Here is a 26408-nt window from a genome sequence, read left to right as displayed (position 1 = left end):
TCTACTGAGACAGAAAAGTAAGGGTTAAAAAAAAGAAATAGTATAGAGGAAGAAGAGATGGAGAGGAGGATGAAGTTGTGTTCTGACCTGGCTGACCAGTAGACATAGAACCTCAGAGTTCTTTAGACAGTAGAGAACTGAAGTGAAAGTGAATTGGCTGCTCAGCAGCATCCCGCTTAATGTTTTGTGCTTTGATGTTTTAAGTATCAATCTCCCAGTGAACATCATAGTTAGTTATGGGTTAATAACTCATAGAGTTATGGGTTATTATATCATATTTTAAATATTGTCAGTGTGTACTTATGGATCCTTTGTATTTTAAGTATTTCTTTTGTGTGGGGCAAATAATTGTTCTACCTTCTTCAAGAAGTTTTCCCTAGTCCTTTTTAATTTCAGTGCCTTTCCTCTGAGACTACCATAATTCATATTATTTGTGTATTATCTCTTCCCAGTAAACTATGAACTTCTTGAGAGCATGACTTGGTTTTTTTTTTTTCTCTTTTGTGTCTCTGGCACTTAGTAAATACTTTTTGACTAACTGGAGGAAATAAACAATTGTCTTTTATCTGATCTACATTGTACCTTTATACTACCTCTTAGGGGATCCCAGACATGAAACAAACCTAAGTTCTGAGATTTTCCCATTGGGTGATGGGATAGAGGTGTAAAAAGCCAGAGAAAAGAACCTGACCCCTCTTTTTCTCAGCCTTCTTCAGTTCAGAACCAAAATCCTCTCTGTTACTGAATTCAGACTTAGTGTCCCTTAGATACAGAAGACACTCCCACCTTCCTGGGCCAGTACCCATATGTTACAACAAAATAATAAAATAATAAAAAAAATCATTTTTTAATGTTCATCTTGTGGGGCCCTTAACTGGAATTATTTTAAAAATGTCTTTTAGCTTCTATTTCCTTGATACTTACCTTTACTTCCACACCCAGAGACTATATATCAAGAATTGAAATCAGGGTTGTGGTTTAGATTAGAACAAAATGAAGTGGAAATAAAAGTCCTGTTTCAAGTTTACATAGGGACAATCTTATTCTATGGACATTGGTGGAGGTAAAAGCAATGTTTAGATGAAAATTTAATCATTACAGAAACAGATCCTGAGTGACTTCTGTTAGCCTCAGTTCTCTCATCTATAAAATGGGGATAATAATAGCATCCATTTCACAAGGTTGTTTGTTGTAAGGATCAAGTGAGATAATGTAAGTAAAGTGCTTTATAAGCCTTAAAGCCTTTATGTTAGCTATTATCACCATATTAAATTTGTAATGAGGGGCCAGCTTGGTAGTTCAGTGGATTGAGAACCACGCCAAGAAACAGGAGGCCCTGGATTCAAATTTGACCAGGGACACTTTCTGGTTGTGACTTTGGGCAAGTCATTTAACCCCAATTGCCTACCAATGGTAAGGGGCTGGCCCTTTTATCTCTTCTGTCTTGGAATCAATTCACAGTATTGACTCCAAGTCAGAAGGTAGGATTTTTTTAAAGATTGCATGGTGCTTAAGATTTGTTCATTTGCAAATGGCACATAAATAGATATGTGACATCTAAATTCCTCTTAGAGGAGCTTCTTAACTTGGAGTTCATATGCCGTTTTCAAGGCGCCTGAACTTGGATGAGAAAAAAAATGACATCTTTCTTTTCACTAACCTGTAACTGAAATTTAGCATTTTCTTAAATCCTGAATATAGGCCACAAGCCACAGACTTATTAGGCTTCATCAGACTGCCAAAGGAGTCCATGACCCAAAAAAGGTTAAGAATCCCTGCCAAGTTTGCTGACTCAGAGGTGAATAACATGTTTTAAGAAACAACAGTCCTCTTCATCCCCTTTTTTACACACAGTAAGTGCTTAATAAATGTTTGCTAGATTGAATCCCTAGATTTGAACTGGGGCGAACCTCCTTTAATTGAGACAACTGATTTTCGGCTTAGGTCCGTGACTCCAGCCTCCCCCCAGTACTCCAGGCACTGGATCCGATGGCAAACGAGCTTGGTCAGTGGTCCTTGGTCCCTTCCCGCTTTGATTCTCCATCATTCTTCTCTTTTCCAATTCAGACTTGGACTGGGAGCGTCTTCCTTCGGAAACTCTTGGGGCCAGTGTTCTCGGGGGAGATGCGGGTCATTAACAACTTCCGTGGGTCATAAACAAATGGAGAAAAAATAAACCGTCCGCCGATTTAAAAGTCAAGTGTAATGAGGCTACAAGCACGCGATTTTCAGCTGGTCTACAGGAACTGGGTGGGAGCTTCAAGCTCCGAGGTCTCCGCAGGGTGGGAGGTGGTTACCACGGAAACCCGGCCCTGGAGCCAATAGGTTCCTCGCCTCCTCTCTTCTTTCTCCGCCTTCTCTGCCCGCCTTCTCAGGCCAAGGTACCAGCCGGACGGCGTCTCCCTGGCTTTGCGTGTTGATTGGCCGCCGCAGGCCGGGCTCTCATTGGCTATGGAGGATGCCTCGCTGGCCCGTGGCTATGGAGGCGGCGGCGGCGGTTGATGGTTGACTGTTGGCTCTCGGGTCAGGGTCGCTTCGGGGGAGACACATAAGGTTCCGCAGCTCGGCTGCCCCGGGGCGGCCGCGGCCTCAGCTCTCGCGGAGGGGAATCCAGCTCGGGCCGCCATGCCGGCGGGGCGCAGTGAGCCGGACGGCGTCCTCAGCTACCAGGTACCGGCCCCGCCTCCTGCCCCTCCCGTCCCTCCCGTCCCTTGTCCTCTCTCGGAGCCCCGGCCTGGGCCGCGCTTTCTCGGGCGGGGATGGGGATGGGAATGGAGGAAGGGGGCGCTCTTGGAGGCGTCACGGGGCGCCCCTTGCACTGAGGGCCCGGCCGGGGCTGCGGGAGCGGGGGTGACCTTGGGCCGGAGCCGGGCACTGCGGCAGCCAGCGCCCGGGGGGCAGAGAGGATGTGGTGGCTTCGGGTGCCCGGGGCTCTGCCCTCCCGCGAGGGACCAGGAACACCTGGCCCGGTCTATGGAAGGATGTCTCGGCAAACCCCTTCCTCTGTCACGGGAAGAGACGAAGAGATTGGGAGCTGACCTCGGGAGGAAGGCGGTGGTCCTCTGGTAGCTTGGTGTTAGAATGAGAGGGAAAGGACGGACAGGGACACTAAGCCACCCTTGGTGGGTGGTGGGGTGGGGATGCTCGAGGGATCCATGGAACAGATAACAAGAACTGTGCTGAGAGAAAGAGATGAAAGGCAGAAATAAAATGCATGGAAAGGTAAAATGATATTAGGGAGACCAAGGAAAGATTTTTGGAATCAAATGACAGCATTTGATCATAGGGACAATTCTGGAGAAAGAGGGTAGAGCCGAAAAGTTTTGCATGAATAACCAAATGATTCTTCCGAGGCACTGGATTTTTCTTTCTCCTCTTGAGGATGGTGACATCTGGAGACCTCTGAGGCTCCTGACCCTTGGGAGAAAAAAAGGAAACGGCTGAGAATTTGGAAAAACCTGCCAGTGACAAATTTCTGCCCATTTCATGGAGTACTGACAAAGGAAAGATCTGAAGTTGCTTGAGTTAAAGGCGGTTTATAGTAGGGCACAAAGTAGCTTTGCTCTCCCCCTCTCTCTTCTGATCTAATGACAAGGTATTCAGTTCTACACTGTCTGTGTTCACTGGTGGAGAAACTGGAGGCTGAGGAAATAGCCTGATAGTTTTCATTTAGTTCAGAGGATCCTTATCTTTTACTGACCTCAGTTTAGAATAGTCTGTGTCAAGGAATAGAGATTTTACTTCATACTATACTTTAAAATTTTTATTGCTATCTTTTGTTTTCTCATTACCTACATTCCCCAACATATCCTCCCTTCTATTCCTATTAACAAAGAATTTTTAAGAGGAAAAAATAGTTCTTCAAAAGGCACCAACACTTCAACCAAAGCAGACTTTTTAAGCAGTATTTCACATCCATAGGCTTCCACTTCTGCAAAGAAGGGAGGCAAGCATATACTCACTTTTTTTGGGGCCAGGCTTGATCATTGCAATTTTACAACATTCAGTTGATTTTTTTCCTTTTTTTATTTTTATGAACTTGACAAATATAAGTAAATATGAATTTTAACTTATAAGGGATAGAAAAACAGGATTACATAAGTCTTCCTTATAACCTTTAAAAAAAAAAAAAGAAATATATTTTGATTCATTGTAGTCCCAACACTGCCCTCCTAGGATGTGTTCTGCTCTGTTTCTGTTCTGTTTGATATATTTGGAGCAGCCTTTCAAATGGCTTGCAATTCTTTTGAGAACTCTTTGTACATAATCCTTTGATCCCTTATAATTTGAGGAGTGGCTTTTGGTCAAATATCCCTATATCCATTCCTCCATTGACTTTTTCCCTTCTTATCCCAGTTGCATTAAGTCTGAGCATGGAAAAGTTTTTCAATTTCGTATCATCAAAATAATCCATTTGATCTTTTGTGATCATCTCTCTCCTTTATTTGGTTAAGAATTGTTACCTTAGACATAGTATGAAAAGTACTTAATCTGGTTTTCTGATTTTTTAATGGTGTAACCTTTAATATTCAGATCACATATGCATTTTGAGCTTATTGGGATATAAAAGATGTTGGCCTAAGCCTACTTTCTTTTTAGTTTTATCAGCAATTCTTATAAAATAGGGAAGTCTTCTCTCAGTGTTTCATATTCTTTTGTTCTGTACTGAGTTCTGAATTCCACCGTTTCTCGTTCTTTCTTCCCTAGCATGGCTTACCTTTGAATTTCTTGTCATACAAGATAGTATCACACAGAAATGAAGGCGTTGAATCTTAAGGTGCAATACCTTGTTTTCTTCTCCTTGCCTAACCCTGAAGGGTTCTCTATTCAATTAATACTCTACTCAAAAATGCTGCCCCTCCCACTCCACTCCTCACCCCTACCCAGGCCCCATATAATTGAGCTAGCCTGTAGATGGAAGGTTTGGACTAGGTGATGACTTTGAAAGGTACTGCCAACTCTAAGAATTCATGATTGCAGGAATCTGGAAAAGAGAGAATTGGAGTAGTCACTGAGGATTTCCTAGAAGAAGTGAGAATTGAATTGGGCCTTGAAGGAGGGGTGTTTTAATAGGTATAGGGAACATTTGATTTGGAGAAAACAACAAACTAGTTAAGTGATATCCTTGAGAATGAAAGCAAAATGTACAGAGGGCGGTGAGCAGACCAGGTGAACTAGGGCAGAGGAAGTTCATATTGAAGAGCAATAGGAACTAAAATTGGGTTGGTTGGGGGAGAACCAGACTATAGAAGGTCTTGAAGAAAAGTATGGGTGTGATATAGAAAGCAATTGAGAAACACTAGGTTCTTGATCAATGGAATCACCTGGAAAAATCTTTTAGGAAAATTAATGTGCCAGAGGCATGCACATGCAACAGAAATTGGATAGGGACATGACAGGGTTTAGGAAGGTCAACTATTGAAGTAATTCATGTATAACATGAAAAGGATTTAGAATATGGTGATTATAGTGAGTGAGAATGGAGAGAAAAGGGATTTTGATAGCCTGCAAGGGGAATAAACAACTAGACTTGCTAACAGGCAGAGTAGAGGAAATGACAGAATAAATGAATGTTTTAGATCTAAATTTAAGGTCTTATAATTTTGAGATTTCTAGTCTGGGAGCCTGGAAGTCTAGTGGTACCACTGACAAAAGCGAAGAACTGTGTGTATGTGTAAGGAGTTTAATTTTGGAAATGTTGAGTTTAAAATGATAGTATAATATTCAACTGTACATACTTTATAAGTGAATGGAGGTACAAGTATAAAGGAGGCCATCCCATAGAACGTTTTTGAATTTGGGGCTTTGCCTGGCCCTTTGCTATTGGACATATACAACTAACTGGTGTTGGTCATACCCCAAATATAGGGGTCATCTCATGAGAGCCTGGGAGAACCAGGTGACTTTTCTTTGATCTCAATTGCCAATTCACTCTTCTGAGAGTTGAGGATATATATATATATATGTATATATATATACACACACACACACACACACACACACACACACACACACACACACACACACACACACACACACACACACACACACACCCTTATCTTCTCTCTTAGAATTGATACAAGTATCAGTTCCAAGGAAGAAGAGTAGAAGAGTAGTAAGGGCTAGGCAAGGGGGTGTAAGTGACTTGCTCAAGGTGGCACAGCTAGGAACTGTTTGAAGTCAAATTTGAACCCAGGACCTCTCATCTCCAGGCCTGGCTCGCTCTTCATTGAGCCACCTTAGCTATGGCCTTACAGATATGTTTTTATGAATCTTCAGGATAAAAGTGATCAATGAAGCCAAGAGAGTGTTCTACTCTTTTTTTTTTTTTTAATTTTAAACCCTTAACTTCTGTGTATTGGCTCCTAGGTGGAAGAGTGGTAAGGGTGGGCAATGGGGGTCAAGTGACTTGCCCAGGGTCACACAGCTGGGAAGTGTCTGAGGCCGGATTTGAACTTAGGACCTCCTGTCTCTAGGCCTGGCTCTCAATCCACTGAGAGAGTGTTCTACTCTTAAAATGAATACTTACAAAGAAGTAAGGGCCCAAAAGGCTAAATATAGAACCTGAAGCATTATCCATTTAACAGATAGGGTCGAAGGTCTGGAGCTTCCAAATGCTGCTGAGATGCTTAGCAGCTGAAGAACTAGGCTGGTGCTGGAATGACTTGCTGGTTGGGGAATGGAATTGTGGGCATCCTAGAAGTGGATTGGCAAGGGTAGGGGATTAGATGAGGTAGAGGGGAAACATAAAGGCATTCTCTCTGGAATTGTGTGTATAGCCACTCTCCTTAGGACATCCTTATGAAACATCTCAACCAAAGAAAGCTGATGATTGTTGGACTTCTGGGGAGTAGTGCAAATGTGAATGGGGGTGCCTCTTGCGGGGAGGGGAGTTATTGGAGGAGTTAAGTGATTCTGTACAAGCCCCTGGGAACCATGCTAAAGACTCATAATTGGAAGAATAGGGGCAATTTGTTTAGACTTATTTGTATAATTCCCACATTCCTTCCTTCCTTCCTTTTCCCACATGTATAGTATAAATCAGGAATACTTTTGCTTTTTATTTCCACTGGCCAGAACTACTTGAGAATGGTTGCTAGGAGCAACGTGGGCAGGACCCTATAGAACAAAAGAATCCAATGATTCAAGCAACAAATTCTCTTCTTCCTAAATTATCAAAGTAATTGGCTTTGCTCATTGTTTTACTCTGGCTGGGGAGTTAGTCTAAGAGTGCCTGACTGAAGTAGGAAACTGAAAACCAGCCATATTTATCATAAATATGCTGGTAGGAAACAGCCATTAATCTTAGATAGAATAGCATTTTTGTTTGTTTTTCTCACAAAGTGATAACAAGTTTACCATTAACTTAATGTTAGGAGACCACAATGTACTGACAAAATGACTATTCACTAGGAAATCTGAACATCTTGATTCTGTACTTGAAACAATGAAAATTTACAGAAAGCAGCCCTCAACTCAGAATGGCAACTAATTGGGGCCAAATCATTTGGAACATCTGTAGGGGGAAGTTAATCAGAGGAGCATTGATTTAGAGCTTGAAGGGATATTGGAGATCATTTAGTCCCTGCAATTCTTGGGCTTTTTTTGTGCCACAGACCTGTTAGAGGTGGCACAGTGGATGGAGTACCAGGCCTAGTGTCAGGAAGACTCATCTTCCTGAGTTCAAATCATTCTTCAGACGCTTCCTAGCTGTGTGACCCTGGGCAAGTCACTTAACCCCTATTGCCTAGCCCTTACCACTCTTCTGCCTTGGAACCAGTACTTGTATCCATTCTAAGACAGAAGGAAAGAGTTTTTTTTTTTTTTTAATGATTGAACAACAAATAACCTCTTTAGAAATCTGTAAAGCCTCTGGATCCCTTCTTAGAATAATGCATTTAAACATAAAATACAGATACTGTCGTGGGAGAGCTGAAAATAAAACCTGGGTTGGAATGGGCACCCTTGATAGGAATGACAGGCTCCAATAAAAAAAAATGTATTAAATTGAATACAACTTGAATGACCAGGAGACAGGTGCAAGAGTAGACACTATCTCCCTGAAAAGATGGGCTTGAGAATTTCTGAAAACAGGGGCTACACAACCAGAGATGAGGAGATGGGATGATGTTACTACCTAATCAGGAATGGGGTGATATTTACTACTTGACCAGGGATGCAGTGATGTTTTGTGTCTCGAAGACGCAAGGGGTGACCCATATAGTTCAGGGATTGATTAGATGTCTTAGATAGAATCCAATGCTTATCATAGTAAAACTGGGAGGTGCATATCTGTGTTCATCAAAAAATCTGGGGGAGAATGCAAAGGGAATGTTTCTCACAGGGATCTCTTCTTATTGTGGGTCTCTGATGCCCAGGGTCATCTTCTCCTTTAGCACTACAGGAATGCAAGAGAAGAAAAGGAATTAACTGTGTCCTTATTGATCTGGGACATTTCTGGAGCTTAGTGTCTCCAGAAGAAACCTGGACCCTATGCCAGTACCTCTTCCACATCTCAACTTTGCCCATTTTGGTTTCAATATACGGTGGTTTGGCATAAGAAATTTTGGGGGAATTCTGCAGAAGCTGCAGACTGACACAAAAGCTAGTAGATAAATCAGAAAAAAGTTCAGAAACTCAGAAATTCATAAAATATATGCATAGTATTGTACAATATTAACACATTTTATCTTTTAATATCATAAATACACAATTTCTTTTTTAAAGTTAAAAGAAGTTAGGTTGCAGAGATGTACCACAGGCTAATGGTGAGTACCATAAAGGGAATTTCAAAGGTTATTTTTAAAAAATGCTTTTTGTTATACATGCAGTATGTTCAGTATTATTCCCCTCAAATTTGTTTCATTAAAATATTTTTTTCATATTGATTTTGTATTTTTTTTTTAAACCCTTGTACTTCGGTGTATTGTCTCATAGGTGGAAGNCAAAGCATATTTCTTGCTTCGTAGTTGTCAGAGATTGGTAGGGAGGTGAAGGTGAACAAGGCCTTGAAGCTCCTTGGCATGAAGTCATTGGCCTGAGTCCATTAGGAGGCTGGAATTCATTGAGATGCTGAGGATTAGAAAAGATTTTGGGGTAAAGAACTTGGAAATTGGGGAAAAGATGAATGAATGAGCTAAGTCTCGTGGATGGTAGACTGGCCAGTTTTTCTAACTGCAATTCCCACAACTCAGAAAGGGGAGTTTGAAAGTGGGAAGATCCAGGCAGATTTGATCTCCATCTCAGCCATTGATTTTCTGTTTGACTGCTTCCACTCATCAAGTGATTCCAGGATCTGGGGCCATTATGTAAGATCCATCCCTGTTTCTGCTTTTTAATTTGTCCCCTAGTGGGAAGCTTTGGGCTGTGATTTTGGGCTGCTTTTCAGCTGTGATTCATCCAGGTTCAAGGCTTACTACAATTCTCTCTATTTCAAGGCCTTTCTCTGTTCTTTCCTATCATCAGTGTTCATTATTCTATTGCAATATTCTGTGTGTATTTAACCTGGTGACCATTTATTCCTTTATTGTTATTTTAAGCTCTTAGAGCCTGTCTCTCTCAATTTAACTCACATTTGTAGACTGTGTGGAATGGAGGGAGATAGAAAAGAATAAAAGGAAAGATCTATTTAGAATTTTTTTTCCTTTTTAGGTTGAGAAATCTGATATCAGAGGAAAGTAGTTATTAAATGGTAGATATGGACTCTTTGGTTAACTCAGTCTAATAAAGCCATTCTCTGATCATACACGGTTGACCTTTTACGTGACTTTGATAATGGTTGTCTTCCCTGCCAAAGTAAAATGAAGAGAGAAACCATTTATTCAGTGAAGTCTGCCTATAGATAGCTGGTCTCAGTTACTGAAGTCCACCCCCCACCCCCAGTGCCCCATTTCCATTAGTAGCAGATTGTTTTCCTTGAATTTTCTATATATTTGCCTCTCTTTTTCATTTCTTTCCTTAAAGAGGGACAGTCAGTGAATATTGTTATTGAAGGTTTGATTTTTATTCATTCAGTAGCTTCCAGTCATAACCACTATTGCTCTATGCCAGGTGCTTTGGTGGGAACAGGAGTGTACAAGGTATAGTCCTTGGCCTTTAAGGAGCCTAAAATCTAGTACAGAAATATATGCATATAATTATGAGAATTAATCATATGGAACTAATCCAGGAGTGACCAAAAGGCAGTGTGAGATTATCAAATGCTAGGAGGTACAGAGAGTCATTCCATAAACATTTTAAATGCCTGCTGTTGAGTTGGAGGCACTTTGATAAGTGCTTCCGGAATATAAAGATGAGAATGACGTCGCTCCAGGCTCCCAAGTAACTTAAAATTTGTTGAAGAGCAGAAGGCATGCACTGAAATGCCTCCGATGCAAGCAAGACCATTTATAGAGGGATTTCCGGGAGGGAGAACTCTGGAATTGGGAGCCCTCAGGAGAGGTTTCATGGAGAAGAGGATGCCTGAGCCAGACGTGGAAGGGAGGCTGGGAATTGGCTAAAGAGGGAGAGGTCACTTAAGATTGCTGCAGGAGAACGGCACTGAGGCCTCTCGAGAGGCAGGGGTGTGGGGGACTAGTCCAGGCTGCCTGGAGCAGACGGTTTATGGAGGAGGGAGAGGGGAGAAGGTGACCCCCATGGATTAGGGCCTTGAAGAGCAGCAGCAGGCTAAGGCCTTTGGACTTTCTCCCGAAGGCTATGGTGGTAAAATGGTAACGTGTTTCTGAATAGCAAATAACATGCATAAAGTAGTGTTCTAAGAAGGTAACTGGTAAAGGCTGTGCACAAGATGGATGGGGAGACTGGAGGCAAAGAAATGAGGCAAAAAGAAATGCCAGTTATCAGGTGTGAAGAAGGGATTAGACTATTGGACAAAGGGATGGAAAGGAAGGGAGGAACTCTAGAAACATAACGAAGGAAGAGTAATTAAAATTGATGATTAATTTTTAAAAATTTCCTCCTTATTGAGAGGAGTCAAAGAGAGCACGAAGATGTCAAGCTTGGTTATTGCCATTGCCAGACTTAGAGAAGAAATGGAGGAGCAGAAATAAAGTTTAGTTTTATAGATGGGAGTTCGAGGCAGCATTTTTATATTGATTTTAGAAATATGTGATTGGTTTCAGCTAAGAAAAACTGCAAACAACCCTTACCTTATTAGGATCAATTCTAAGTCAGAAGAACGCAAGGACTTGGCCATTGGGGTTAAGTGACTTGCCCAGGGTCACACAGCTAGGAAGTGTATGAAGTCCTCGGGATTCCAGGCCTGGTTTTCTGCTACCGAGGAGTAATTGGTTTCAGCCTCAGAATCATCAGCATAAAGATTTAGTCAAAGCCTCAAGAGTGAAGAAAGAATTCTCAGAGAGAAGATTTGCAAAGAAAGAAGAGCAGAGAGTTCTTTCTTGGGGAACACTCACTGTTGGGGGACCGGAAGGGGAAGACGAGTTCCTGAAGGAGATAGAGCTTGAGGTGGAAGGGACGCGGGGACAGTCAGTCGGATATTCAGCGTCACTAGATCTAGAGAGGAAAGAGTTCAAGGAAAGCAACGGGCAGAGAGAGCCAGGCGGCGGCCATCTTTGAAAGAAGAGTGTGGTCTGCGCCCCAAACAGTCACAGCAAGAAACGGGAAACGAGCTGTGCCACTGGGAAACAGATGCCATGACCTGGGGGCTGCCGCCGCAGGAGGACGCGAGGAGGGCGGCCATGGGCTGGGGCCGGGGGGCTGAAGCTGGCGCACAGCGCTGTGGGTGGGGGCAGGAGGCTGGGAACCTCGAGAAGGGATGTCTGCGCCCAGACCTAACGAATCTAAAGCGGAGGCCAAGCTGTGCCCGAGGTGGTGTGGGGGAGGGAGCCTGGGCACCAGGAGCCTGTCCTTGGTAGATACTCTCCTTCTTCCCTTTTTAGAGACCAGACGAAGAGGCAGTTGTGGACCAAGGAGGGACCAGCACAATTCTCAATATTCACTATGAAAAAGAAGAGCTGGAAGGTAAGCTCCGAGCCTGCCATTTTCTGTCATCATCAGAGATTGATGGTGCTGAAGAACCTATTTCATGAACACTTAGTAACGGGAAGGAAAACCCTGTTTATCACTTCCTAACCAGCCACAAAGAATCATAAAAATTCCATTTAGAGAAACCTTGTGAGGAGCTCTTAAAACTCTCTTGGCTGCAGACATTCCATTTAACCCACAATCTTTCTGGTGGTTCTGGCAGCTCCCCGGGTGGCCCCTTGGCCCCTGCGCTCTGGTCATGGGCCACCAGGCTCCTCTGAGTCCCTGGGAGCCCACCTACGGGCGCCATGTCCTCTTAGAGCCGTGGGGGGCAGAGGGGGACGCTGCCGCCCCAGCATGGAGCTCGCTGCTCCTTCCCTCTTCCCGCCCCTCTCAGAGGATGAGGCCTTCCCAGCCAGTCAGGCCCGTCTCCTTTTCTGTTTGTACTCACAGAGTTTAGCATGGAGTAAACTTGATTTATTCATCTCCTCCCAGATGCCCCCATCATTTCTCTTATGTTGTTATCGCCTCCATTGGTGCACCCTCAGATTTACCTCAGCAGCACATATTTAAGTGGAGGCCAGACCAAAAGGGGAAGGGAAGTGCATTGATCTGGCACCTTCAGGGTGTCAGGCCCTGGGCTCAGCTCTACAGATTCTCTCACAGGATCTTCACAACAACCCTGAGAGGGGGGTGCCATCGTTATCTCCATTTTACAGTTGAAGAAACTGGGACAGACCAAGGGGATGTGACTTGCCCAGGGTCACACACCTAGGAAGTGTCCGGGGTTGGATTTGAACTCAGGCCTTCCTGACTTCAGGCCCAGAGCAGAGATTTAGGGTGACCCATCTTTTAGGTCCCTCTGATTTCCTTCTTCTTGTTACCTTCTGTGTGTGGATGATCTCTTGCTTGGATATGTTATGAGGAAGCATTCTCTATTCCAGATGCATTTGTGTAGGGACCTCCTGTTTCCCCAGTAGAATACAAATCCCTGGATTGAGGAGGAATTGTTTCCCTTTTTGCGTCATTCAGGACCCAGCCTGATCCTCGGCTCCCTTTGGAGGGGCGCCCCTACCCTCCGCCGCCTCCCCTCCCCCAGGCATTTCCCATTAGCCGTGGCTCCTGGCCCTTCTGGTACCATAGAGGGAGGGGTGTGAGAGAAGCCATCCGAGAGGCTTTTGTCTCGAATCTGAAGGGGCCGCGTCGGGTCAGGTGACTGGCCGAAGGGCGATGGTTATTGGGCTTGACTTCTGAGTCCTCCTCAGAGCAGGCCGATTCCGGTGATGGGAATCCAGAAGCTCCCGATCGTGCCTGGTCCATGTCGGGCCAGGAGGAGGAGGGACAGAGGACACAGTCAGGGCTCTGCCCTCTCCGCTGGACAGCAGGGAATCCCCCAGAGCCCCCAGAGTGCCCCATGGCCTGGGGCTTGGTGGAGGTCCCCGTCTCTTGGTGAATGTTGAAATCTCTTGAATCGAATAGTCCTATTTTCACAGTCCACCTGGGGATCAAAGAGGAGAAGGGCCCAGCGGTCACAGCTTTCATCGCTTTCCTACGTCCTACCTGAACATTCCCATTGAGTTCCCAGCCAACACTTGTCTGCCCACGACCTCCCACTGCAGTTTTGCTGTCCTGCCCCATCATTGTCTTTATTTACTTTTCCTTTAAAGCCCTTACCTTGCTCTTTAGCATGGATGCTCTGTATTGGTCCCAAGGCGGAAGGGCAGTAAGAGCTGGGCAATGGGACTTAAGGAACTTGCCTGGGGTCACCCAGCGAGGCAGTGTCTGAGGCCACATCTGAACCCTGCCTCAGCCTCCAGCCTGTTCCAGTGTCACACTACGCTGTTGTCCAGGGAAGAGAGCGATCTCCCCGGAGCTAATATTGACTGTAAGATGCAGATCCCGACACGAAAAGTCCAAGGCTGGGTGATCCCTACACTTGGCCCTTTCCCTGCGCTGCTTCCTTTTGTAAGGACCGAGTCTGGAATGGCTCTGGATTGCCCTGGAAGGCCTGGGCTGCATTAATGAAACTGGAAGCCCTCTGAGGCAGCCCCCAGGAATCCTTGCCACCATTTGTCTCCACGGAGAAAAGCCCTGGAGCTTGTCTAGAGCCAACGCCAAAGGAATGGAACTTTGGAAAGAAACTGCTGCTGATGCTCACGCTCTTTCTCATGGACCGAAATGAGAGTGTGTGAAATCAGCAGAATTTAATATATGCGGTGGAATGGACTCTGTAAGCCTTAGAGCCCTGCAAGAAAGTGGTTATTATCGTAGTACCCAAACACTTCTTCTTAAGCTTAGGCTGCCCATGGCCCCCCGCCCCACCACTGACCCGCATGGAGGCGGGCGCCGGCTCTCTGTTTCCATGCAGGGTCAGTCTGCTCCTGGTTAGGCGCCTCGTGGTGCCTCCCCCGTGGGCTCTCCATCTCTTGAGTTCAAGTGACCTCCCAGGCTCTGTCTTCCCAGGAGCAGAGATTAGAGACGGCCTGGTTGGTGGAAGGATCAGAGGCCTGAATTTCTGCGGAGAGGAGAGATGCTCTGGCAGACACTCTCCCTGAAATCCCGCTTCTAAAACATCATTGACCCGTGGTAATGGCATCTTACATGAGCATTCCTCCTCTCCATGGCAATGCAAGACCTGTTAGCATGTGGGAAAAGAGGAAGGACCTGGCCATTATCTTTGTTTCTAAAGGGATTAAGGCCTTCGATTTTTAATTTAATTTAATTTATTTTTAAACCCTTTCCTTCTGTCTTAGAGTCAATATTAAGTATTGGTTCCAAAACAGAAGAGCAGTAAGGGCTAGGCAATGGGAGTTGAGTGACTTGTTCAGGGTCCCACAGCTGGGAAATATTTGAGGTCAGATTTGAACCCAGGACCTCCCATCTCTAGTTCTGGCTCTCAATCCACTGAGCCACCCAGCTGCCTCCATATCATTCATTTGTTTATTTATTTCTAATTTATTTTTAAGTATTTTTCCATGGTTACATGATTCATGTTGTCTTCCTCCCCTCTTCTCTCCCCCCAAAAAAACAATTTTTTATTTTTTTTAAGATATTCTTTCAACACTTGCTTAGCTCCACTTGGACCCATTGGATCCAGTCATTTGATACCCTACCTTAGAGCAAATTTGATAAAGTAACTGGAATAAGTGGGAAGTGCCCTGGCTGTGGAGTTAGGATCTAGGTTCAAATCTTGTCTCTGTTTCTTATTATCTCTAAAATCTTTTTTAAAAAACTTGTTTTCCTACTTTATTCATCCACCTGAAATATTTTTTTCACCCAAAGTATTTTTTAGGCATCACATTTTAAAAAATTAAGTAAGGCGATCCTTACTTACAGTAAGGCTCAAAATCTGCCTATTTTCTTAAAAAAAATTTTCTTAAATTAATTATTTTATTTTAATTGTTCTGTAAAACACACTTCCCCATCAGTCATTATTGTAAGAACACATTCATACATAACCCAAACCCCAAAATAAAACCAAAAATACACTAATGTGAAAGACCACTCCCACCAGTTCTTTCTCTGGAGGTGGAGCATGTTCTCCCTCATGAGACTTTGAGGGTTGTCCCAGATCATTGCACTGCTGAGGGTAGCCAGTCTTCACAGATAATCATTGCCAGGATTACTGTTACTGTGTACAGTGTCCTCCCATTTCTGCTTATTTCGCTAATGCATCAGTTCCCACATTATCTCTGTAATCTTAAGCAGGTCGGTTTCCTCATCTGGAAAATGAAGGGTTGGACTGGATGATCTGAGATCCCTCCCAGCACGGACATTCTATGATATCTGTGAATCCATTAAAGCTGAACTCTAGGGTCAAACCTGAGAGGCTGCAGAGTATGGGGAACAGGGTGCTGAGCTGGGAGTCAAGAAAGCTCAGTTTAAAGACACTTAGCTGCTTGCCCCTGGGCAAATCACTTACCATCTCTGAGCCTCCTTATTTCATCTATAAATGGAAAGAATTCTTGTAATGTCCACCTCCCAGAGTATGTTTGACTGCCAGTTATTATTACTTATACCACTGAGGACACCATTATTGCAGGGCACGGGCCCTCCATCTGCTGCCTCAGAGCTTGGAATGGTCTATTATATTTAAAAATAAAACTTTATTATCTTAAAAAAATGTAATAGCCATTCCTAAGTTCAGGGCCTACAAAAACCAGTAGTTTGTCCTGCATAGGACCATAGATGATTATCATCCAACCTAGTTTTACTGCCAGCGTCATTCGATTCTGGGACCCGTCTGTAAAACAAATGCAGCAAATTTTCATCTGGTTCATAATTTTACACTCATGACCTGGAAACCCACTCGTATGTGCCTGAAAGTAAAAACTTCTTCCTGGTTCAGTAATTTTGTTTCAAGTTGTAAAATGAATGCATCGGGGCCAAAAATGTCCTCCTCCAAATGTTCTTGAAGCATGTAGGTGCAAGAACATTCTGATGCACCTTGAAGGTCAGAGGAGTACATTTCCACTGCAGGAGCTTCACTGATGAATTTACTTAAGTCTTGGTGCCACCAAATCAGACCAAGCTGCTACCGAACCCCGCTGTGTCCCCCTCACGCCCTTTAAGCCTTTAGAAACCAAAATGAGAAAAGACAATAAAGAGTGTACGGGAATGGTTTAGCTCCTCCTTAGATATGAGCCACAATAATGCCTCTCCAGTTCCTCCACCTCAGATCGCTTGTGCGGGCGCTCTCTGTCTGTCTGTCTGTCTGTCTCTCTCTCTGTCTCTCTCTCTCTCTCTGTCTCTCTCTCTCTGTCTCTCTGTCTCTCTCTGTCTCTGTCTCTCTGTCTCTCTCTCTCTCTGTCTCTGTCCCTCTCTGTCTCTCTCTCTCTGTCTCTGTCTCTCTGTCTCTGTCTCTCTGTCTCTCTCTGTCTCTGTCTCTCTCTGTCTCTGTCTCTCTGTCTCTGTCTCTCTGTCTCTGTCTGTCTGTCTGTCTGTCTGTCTGTCTGTCTGTCTGTCTGTCTCTCTCTCCATGCCTTAGACCAGTGATGGGCAAACTTTTTAAAGTGGGGGCCAAAGGAAAGGAAATGCTCATCTGTCAGTCTCTTTCTAAACCAACTCTTTTGAAGTTTCATTGTATTGTATCCTAGTCATTGTATTCGTCATATCAGGAATAATGATCTGTACATATTGAAATTATTTGTATTGATGCTGCTATGTTTGCCCTCCCCTTTTACCCCAGAGAATCCTTAAGAGTAAGACCATGTCTGGTCCTTGCTTGGTACCCGCTAGTTTTTTAAAATACTTCTCTCCTAGTATCGATTCTAAGACAAAAGAGTGGCAAGGACTGGGCAATCAGGGTGAAATGACTTTCCCAGTCACATAGCTTGGAAGTGTCTGAAGTCACATTTGAACCCGGGTCCTCCTGACTCCAGGCTTAAAGCTCTACTACTGAGCCACCTGACTGACCCTATATCCAATATTAAATAGAATGCCATATGCCTTGGGCATACTCCTTTTGTTCCCTTCATTTTATATTCTCCCATTGATCTATAACAGTGATGGCAAACCTATGACACGCATGTCAGCACTGACATGTGTAGCCATTTTCCATGACACACGGCTGCATGTGGCCTCCTACAGAGAAGTGTGGGAGTACTTGTTGTACTCCTTTCGCTGTAGTGTAGACACTGTGCACTATAGATGACAATTCTCCCTATATTAATTTACCTACTTGGGTTTATTAAATACAGTTATATATTACAATTATACATTTTTGGTTATTTAAACTATAAATATCGTGAAATTACGGTTTTTTTCTTGAAGTGACACCACCCGAGTTATACTCGGTTTTTTGGTGAATTTTGACACACCGAGCTCAAAAGATTGCCCATCATTGATCTGGAAGCTTCACTCTTTTTATGATTTGGGTATCATTGCTTCCTTCACTTGTCTCCAGTATGGTATTGGTTGAATACCAGGCAAAGAATCTAGCCATGCAGAGGAAAGAGTGGTGGTTGACTACAGCATGTCTGTAGCCTGCTTCAAGGTCCAGCGCCCTCTGCACAAGTAGAATGAACGCACTGTGCTCTTTTGAAATCCTTCCATCCACCCGATGTGAATTTTGACGCTAGCCTTTGGGTCAAATTGGCCTAGTCAGTGCTGTGCAGTCGTTAATCCACATACTGTTTTCTATTTCTTACATTCCAGAAACTTTGAAAGTTTTCTAAGATCAGAGAAATGACTGCGTTTAAAGAAGGCTTTTCTATGATAGACATTGCTGCATCCAGGAAAATGTTGGCCCTGGTTAAACAAAGGGCCCTCCCTGACACTCTCTTCTTCTTTCCAGGGCATAGAACTTTGTATGTTGGGGTCCGGATGCCTTTGGGACGGCAGAGCCATCGGCATCACCGAACTCATGGTCAGAAGCACCGGAGACGAGGCAGGGGGAAGGTTGTCAGCCAGGGAGAAGAGGGCCAGGGGTCTCTTGCTCATGGTAAATATATTCGAGGTGGAATCAGTGTGTGATATCCTTAAGTAGAAAAGATGAAACCTCATGGGTAACATTAACACAACGACTACTGATTTCTCTTAGTACCTTGGCTAGTAGGGTAAATTCTGTAGTCTGCGCAGTTTTTCAGAGTGAGCTTCTAAGAATCAGACACATTACTAAAACAAACGAAAGTGCCCAGATAATCTCATCCTAAAAATTTGATAATCCACTCAAAAAATATTCCCCAGGAGGAAGTAATTTATTTTGGCAGGGGTAGAAGAGAGGGTATTGAATTAAATTGACCATCTATAGTGATCCCAATTGGTCTGGTAGTTGTCAAATTGTTATTTCCGTTGTGCTGTCTAGACATGGACTCAGCAAATGAAATTTCATTTTTGTGAAACTATCCCAGGACATTATTTTTTTCTGGCAAAATAAGAGCAACTTTGATCTTTGTGGGCTTAATATTATCACGGTTATATCTCTAAAAGTCCAGATGCTGTTGGGACGTGCTAAGGAGAGCAGATACTGTTTTCATTCTGTGTGGAGGTTCTGATCAGATATCTGTTTTGCTGATTGCCTAGACACACCTTCCCAGAGGGTTCAATTCATTCTTGGCACTGAGGAGGATGAGGAGCATGTACCCCATGAGCTGTTTACAGAACTGGATGAAATCTGTTTGAAAGAAGGAGAAGATGCTGAGTGGAAGGAAACAGCCAGGTAAAGCCCTTAAAATAGCCATGATGAAGATGGGGACATACATATATATTCTGCCTTCTTATGTTGTTTTGTGGGAGCAAACAATGTGATTTCCTGACATTTCAGAGACCATTCTTTGCTCTACCCTTCCTCCCTTGCTAGGGATATGCCAGATGACCCAGGGTGCCTGGGTAGGGTAGATGTTCAACCTTTGAGCTCCCCTGAACATTTTACCCAGAATCCAAGTTGATTTCCAGGGAGGGCTGGAACCACATGGCTTCAGCAGACACATTCAGCACCATGTTTATGAAAGACATGGATAATCTGAAAGGAATCTAGAGGCGGGTAATCCAGGATGGTAAATGTGGGACTGGTTGGAGGAACTGGGGTATTTTGCTTGAAGAAGGGAAGCCTCAAGAATCATGACAGTGTTCAAGCTAGAGGTCTTGTCTGGAGAAGACCTGAGGGGCCTTTGTTATCAATCTGTGGGAGCCCAAGAGACCTAGAGAAGTCCCAGTCAAGCCTTATTTCTCTAGAGGTCATTTGGGGTTTCCATTCAATAGAATCTGGGAAATCCCAGGCTAAATCTGAATCCCTGAAAAACTTAATCCCAGTACTAGATTTCCTTGGACATCTACATGCCCCATAGGATGTACTTCCTCTTTTGCCCTATTCCTCCTAATATTCCAAGATTCCAAGGTCTGCCCAAGAATTGACCAGGATCCTGGACAGTATAAGGGGTCCCACAGTACTCTTAAATGGTAAGTATCAGAGATGACCCAACTTCTGTGAGCTGCACAGTAGCTGTTTTATAGAAGTTTAGCTATGGCTATACTTTGGCACATTTCTCCTGTGCTATTTCCTACACCCATTGACTCCAAGATTCATTTTCTATTGAAAAAACTAGACAAGAGCAGTGATTTTAAAGTCAAAGAGAAACACAGTAACTTTTGTTCTTCAGACTATTTCATGTATTTATTAAAGTTCATGACAACCCTTTGAGTTAAAAATAACACCATGGATTTATGGAACTCTAAAGTGCTCAGAGGACGTGGATTAGAACTCAGTGTATTCATCCAGACCCTTTCTCTATTTTTTAATGACTTTTCTTACAATTTCTCGATGGAACTTATTCTCTTTCTCTTTTTGATTTTTATAAAATAAAAATTTCAGGTGGCTGAAGTTTGAGGAAGATGTAGAAGATGGGGGAGAACGTTGGAGCAAACCTTACGTGGCCACTCTTTCATTACATAGTCTGTTTGAGCTAAGGAGCTGCCTCATTAATGGAACAGTGCTTCTGGACATGAGAGCAAATAGCATTGAAGAAATTTCAGGTAGGAGGATCATCGAGCAAACCAGGACTTGAACTCAACCTTGGCTTCCAATCTCTCCTTCACAGACTTTCTTTTGGATGGTACAATTGCTTTGCATTTTCTAACTAGGCTCACTCATCTGTCACTTGCCCAGCCATGGGGGATGGAAGTTGGGGGAGGGTAGAAAGAATTTGAGGGGTGCAGGGAACAACCATACAGGGCTGGAGCAGCACATTGCTGTAGCAGACACATTAGTGATTAAAACACTTGATTCGTAGTGCTCATTAATTGCCTAAGATAATGGTACTAAATATATATATGGTTAAGCAATACAAAGTCAAAACATTGGCCATGTCCTATGATGCACCTTGAGTCCATCAGTTCTCTATAAGAAGATGGTAGGATGTTCTTCTGCCTTGGAACCAATACATAGTATTGATTCCAAGGTGGAAGGTGAGGGTTTAAAAAAAAAAAAAAAAGGAACACTCTATAACAGCGATGGGCAAACTTTTTAAAGAGGGGATCAAAGGAAAGGAAATGCTCATCTGTCAGTCTGTTTCTAAGGCAACTCTTTTGAAGTTTCATTGTATTGTATCCTACTCATTGTATTTGTCAGATTGGGAATAATGTCACGCAGCCAGATAGAACATTTCAGGGGGCCGCATTTGGGGCGGGCTATAGTTTGCCCATCACTGTTCTATAAGGTGGGCTCTTTACTTCCAAAGAGGAATTTCCCATTCAGTGTTTCAGAGTCAGTCACTACATCTTGTGTGCATTGTATACTCTATCCATATCAATAGGGTATAGAAAATCCTTAAGGAATTTCAGTCTACAAAGAATCCCAAACCTCCTTTGGACTGATTAGCTGTATGATGTAGTGATCAAAAAGCTCATGGGATCTTGGCCTGAGAAGAGGGGCATAGCTTCCAAGAATAGTGAGAGAATCATCTCATTGTATTCTGTCCTCATCAGAACTCTTGGGTCTTGTGGTCAGTTCTAGGCACCTTGATAAACTGGAAGGAATCCAGAGGTGAAGGGCCTTGAATCTATAGAATGTGGGGACTGGTTGGAGGAACTGGGGATATTTAGCTTGAAGAGAAGACTTGGGAATCAAGATGGGAGTCAGGTATTTGAAGGGCTGTCGTATGGAGGAGGGATTAAATTTGTTTTGTTTGTATCCAAAGAGCAAAAACGAGCAGTGAATTCAGTTATTATGGAGGCCAGATGCCAGAAAGACTCCCTAATAATTGAAGCTTTCCCAAAGTAGAATTGGTCTGCCTTGAGAGGTAGTGAGTAGAGAAGTCCTTCTCGCAGGTCCTCAAAGAGAGCTGGATGATCCCTTGTTTGGTATAGTTTTACAAAGGAGATTTCTTCTTTTTCTGAAATGGTCTAAGTGGCTGCTAAGGTCTCAGTTCTAATTCTCCAATTCTATGATTTCAGTGACTGGGAGTCTGTGGCTTTTGGAAGGTCAGAGCTGAAAGGAACCTATTCAAATTCCTCATTTTATAGTTAAGGAAACTGAGGCACCAAGATGTGAGGTGGCTGTCCAGATCCACGAGGCTTCTTAGTGGCAGATATGGGAGCTAGAACCACAGAACCACAGATTGCAGTCCAGTGGCCTTTTATCATCCATTCCCCCATTTTTGTGTTTTCCCTCCCCAGCCTGCCCCTGTTCAGTCCTTGAAAGAAGTAAATGAGCTATTTGATCCATATTTCTGGATTCTGTACTCCTTTTTGGCTAATCTCACCCTTTCCTTGAGCCTCCCTTGTTCTGCCAAAGTAGGGTGCCATTGCCATCAGAGATTAATTTGGAATTTGATGGCATTTCTTCCTTCTTGCAATCCATCTCGACTACATGAATGGCTTGTACAGGAGGAGGAGGCTGGGTCACCCTATTCATGTAACTCCCCAATAGCTGTGGCTGAAAACCAAAGCTCTGATTTCAGTGACCTCTCCTGGAACGCCCTTGAATCTCCTCTGGGCGGTTGGTTGGACACTCACATGTTGCTTTTCAGACCTGATCCTGGACCAGCAGGAATTGTCCAGTGACCTAAATGAGACCATGCGGGTGAAAGTACGGGAAGCCCTTCTCAAGAAGCACCACCATCAGAACGAGAAGAAGAGAAACAACCTCATTCCCATCGTCCGCTCTTTTGCCGAGGTTGGCAAAAAGCAGTCTGACCCCAATTCTTTGGACAAAAATGGTGAGATTTGGAGGGTTGAAGCCCTTGTCCTACGCTTATGTGGGTGGGCGCTGGTGGGTCTCTTGTTAGGTGCCAGACCCCAAGAAGCCAGGCTCCACGTCTGCTTACCAAGCGCTTGTCCGTGACTGATGAACGAATGCCTGGGAATCAAAGTCCTTTTTGCTTATTCTCCCCAAGGCTCTCCTGTGCCGGGTGGGCCACGAGGCTAGCTGGGATTGCTCTGAGACCTCGGAGAGCGTCCGGGCCATTCAGGTCAGACATGTTCACAACTGACCTTCCCAAAGGGGATTCTTTAGGGTCAGCCTGCATCAGTTGGGACTCCCTTTCCCTGTGTCCCAGAGAGGCCTCGTGGGGCTGGCGCAGGGCTGGGCACAGAGGAGGCACTCATCATCCATACCGATCGACCCTTTGGCTCCCACAATCCATTTTTAGGCTGAATTTCTCCCCTCCCCAGAATGGGAAACATTTGGGTGAGTTCCTTCAACTTATAATACTAACGATAGTGCCTTTAAGAGTGGTAAAAAGCTTTAGCTAGGCTCTCTCCTTTAACCCTCTCCACAGCCCTTCGAGGCACGGTGCTAAAAGGCCCCAGAAGGGTAGGTGCCATCAGAAGCCCCGTTTTATAGATGTAAAGAGAGGTTTGAGAACGTGCCTACGTTCACACAGCTAGTGAATACCTGAGGCTGGATTTGAATTCAGGTCCGACCTATGTCCAGATGCTGTTTCTGATTCCTTGGGGTGGGCAGAGAGGCAGAAGAAGGCGCGAGAAGCTTCTGTGCCTGGGAGAGAGGCAAGTGATGGAGAGCCGCGGGGAGCGTGTCTCCTCCGTACCCCCTTTGCTAGGACAGTCTTTCCAGGAAAGAAGCATATTTTCCTGACCCTGAATGGTGGGCAAAGATGGTGAAGGGAAGAGTCAAAGGATTCTCGTTTTTCCTCCCAAAGGGCAAACGGTGTCTCCTCAGGCTGTTCCTACTACAAATCTTGAAGTAAAAAATGGAGTCAGTTGTGAGCACAGCCCTGTGGATTTGAGTAAGGTGAGTAGAAAAGCCCGTGAAACGAGAATCCCGCCAGTCTGTCAGGCCAGGGGAGGGATCTCTAGAAAAGCGGCCTTTTCCAGAAAAGGAGACCACGGAATTACTGGTAGAATTGTACAAACTAGAACCGTCTGCAGGTTTGGGAGAAACGGGTCGGAGCTTTAAGCACACCTAATATTTATGCTTAGGAGGCACGTTGAGATCGTTCAAGGCTTGCTGCTTGTCTTGCACCCCTGTGTGCCTCCAGATCTGGGCAAAAGGAAAAGAAGATGGAGGGGCAGGCTGGTACAGATGTGAGAGGCCGAGGTCACGCTTGGGGAGTGCTGTAGAAGGTTTGCAGTGCGGGCCTCCCTTTCCTCATGCCAGAAGAGCCACGGGCGTCTGTAGTATAAGGACTGTCAGCCTCCAGGAGGCATCATGCGTCGTTAATAGTGTTGAACAGACAACTTGGGTTCAGATCCTGCCTCTGCGGCTGCTTAGCTGTGTCACTCCCACTTCCCACTGTGTGGGAAGCTCACTTATATTCTCTGGGCCTCAGTTTCCTCATGTGTAAAATTAGAGGAGTAGACTAGATGGTCTTTCAGGTCCCTTCTCACTCTAAGTCTAGGAGCCCCTCATCCCACTTTGTGGATAAGGAAACTGAGGCTTCCGTGGGAGGTCCCAGGTCTCTTGACTCCCAATCTAGCCCTCTTTCCCCGGTAGCCTATTCCCTCCCTGGAAGATGAAAAAAAACAACCTCCACAAGGTTGAGCTCATTCCTAGAATTCTACACCTACCTGTGACCAATTGCATGTTCACTTTTCAATCTTGTTGGGAAGCGACTTTCTGATGCTGCCATTTGATGCCCAGATTTGTGCAGGAATCCTGACTGCCCATAAGAGTTGCTTCGATGCCCTTCCTCCTCCCAGCGAGCCTGAGAAACCCTCCCAGGGTGAATTCTCCTAAGTCTCCCCATGCTAGAACGTTCTTTGGGAGAGCCGGGCTCCCGGCCTCGGGGAAGCCCTTCCCAGAACACCGAACCAGGCGCCCCAACGGGAAGAGGAACAGTGACCTCGAAATGCAATGCTCAAACCCGGCTCCCAGAGCCCAGCCTTCAGAGCCCCCCCGTGCCCACAGGCCTGGGGGATAGCAGGGCCACAGCCAGACAAAGACTTGGCCTGGGCTGCCCAGTGTCACCTAGCCAGGAGGGGCCTGAGGCCACACTGGAACCCAGCTGATCCCTCTGCTGGTGCAGTGGCCAGAGCCCACCCAGGCCTTCCCAGCGCCTCCTCCTGACGCCAACTTGGACGGGTTTTTTGGGTTATTCTAAGACTTTTCATAGGATCCTGAGAAAAAAGTGAAGTCATCTGATAGAATTAGACTTTCCTGAAAAAGCATACACTTCATCCAAATGTAACTTATTTTAAATGGCTAATACGCCCAAATATGACCATCAGCAAATAGCTTAAAAGAGGATGTCAAGAACTAGAGTAAAAAGCTGGGTGGCTCAGTGGATGGAGAGCCAGGCACAGAGATGGGACATTCCTGGGTTCAAATCTGGCCTTAGACACTTCCCAGCTGTGTGACCCTGGGCAAGTCACTTAACCCCCATTGCCTAGTCCTTACCACTCTTCTGCCTGGAACCAATATATAGAATTGATCCTAAAACAGAATGTAAGGGTAACAAAAACAAAACACTACATAGTGTAATAGGGAAAAATTAGATATTATATAGATATATATGTTAAGGTGTGGTCACCAGGAATCAATAATTTAGATTGATTCCATAATTAAAATAGACCCAAGTCAGGATGGGTTTTATGGTAGTTTATTTACAAATTTGGGAAGGTAGAAGGTAGGGAAATAGAGAGAGAGAGAGAGGCTGGCCTGGACCGAGAGAGGGTTAAAAGGCTAATTAAACTAGGCTACTAGCCACAAGGCCTTAGCAATCAGAGAGGCAAAGAAGCCTGCTTAGAGGCAGAGATTCTGGAAATGCCAAGGTAGGCCCAGGAAGTCAGCCTAACTTACCCACGGGACCATTCAGAGGGGAGCTGCCTGCGGTCTCAGCCCAGATCCTTCAGCACCAAGTTCGAAGTGGGAACTGCCCCAACAGGAAGTTACCAACATACTTGAAGAGATCGTGTTTCTGGTCACTTCCCGTGGGTCCACCTCTAATTCAGATGGACAAATGGCAGCCTCTACACTGTTTTGGACTGCCCAAAGGGCAGTCCCTGGTTCTTGATTTGTTACTTATTGTCACGTGTGGGTAACTCATCTCCCTCCCCACTAAGGGAGGTGAGGATGATATAATCTCTGGTGGCTAGAGTTCTAACTATGAATGGGCTTGAGCTAATTCCATTTGCATAATAGGTAACAGTTGAATACCTTACCCATTCAACTTCCATGGTTATTATTATTTTAAACCCTTGTTCTCGGCCTTAGTAACAACTCTTAAGACAAAAGAGCAAGGATGAAGCGATGAGAGTTAAGTGACTTGCCCAGGGACACACAATTAGGAAGTGTGTGAGGTCAGATTTGAATCCAGACCTGGTGCTATAGATCCATTGAGCCACCCAGTTGCCCCCACTGGTTATTAATTACTGATTAATCTATTCCTGGTATTTTGCAACCTAGAACCATGTTTAAAGACCAGTAATTGGGCGGAGGGGCACTGCCTCTAGCTCAGTTAGACAATGGGACTTAGGGATTTCCAACAACCGATAATGAAACCTTCTCAGGAAATTCAGTCATGGAATCT

General features: G+C 44.5%; 1 protein-coding gene across 1 annotated transcript in view; it reads left to right on the top strand.

Moving 5' to 3' along the window:
- The first annotated feature begins 2625 nt into the window (after positions 1–2625).
- The window catches only part of SLC4A8 (solute carrier family 4 member 8), a 72096-nt gene continuing 48313 nt past the window's right edge, over positions 2626–26408 (top strand). Inside the window, exons 1-7 of the mRNA XM_044678629.1 lie at positions 2626–2670; positions 11898–11979; positions 18278–18424; positions 19006–19141; positions 20294–20454; positions 22449–22637; positions 23580–23671. Of these exons, the coding sequence (XP_044534564.1) occupies positions 2626–2670; positions 11898–11979; positions 18278–18424; positions 19006–19141; positions 20294–20454; positions 22449–22637; positions 23580–23671 (852 nt within the window). The remainder of the gene's footprint in view (positions 2671–11897; positions 11980–18277; positions 18425–19005; positions 19142–20293; positions 20455–22448; positions 22638–23579; positions 23672–26408) is intronic.

Source organism: Gracilinanus agilis, chromosome 5 (genome assembly GCF_016433145.1).
Source record: "Gracilinanus agilis isolate LMUSP501 chromosome 5, AgileGrace, whole genome shotgun sequence".
NCBI lineage: Eukaryota > Metazoa > Chordata > Mammalia > Didelphimorphia > Didelphidae > Gracilinanus > Gracilinanus agilis.
This window is presented reverse-complemented; position numbering and strand designations above follow the sequence as displayed.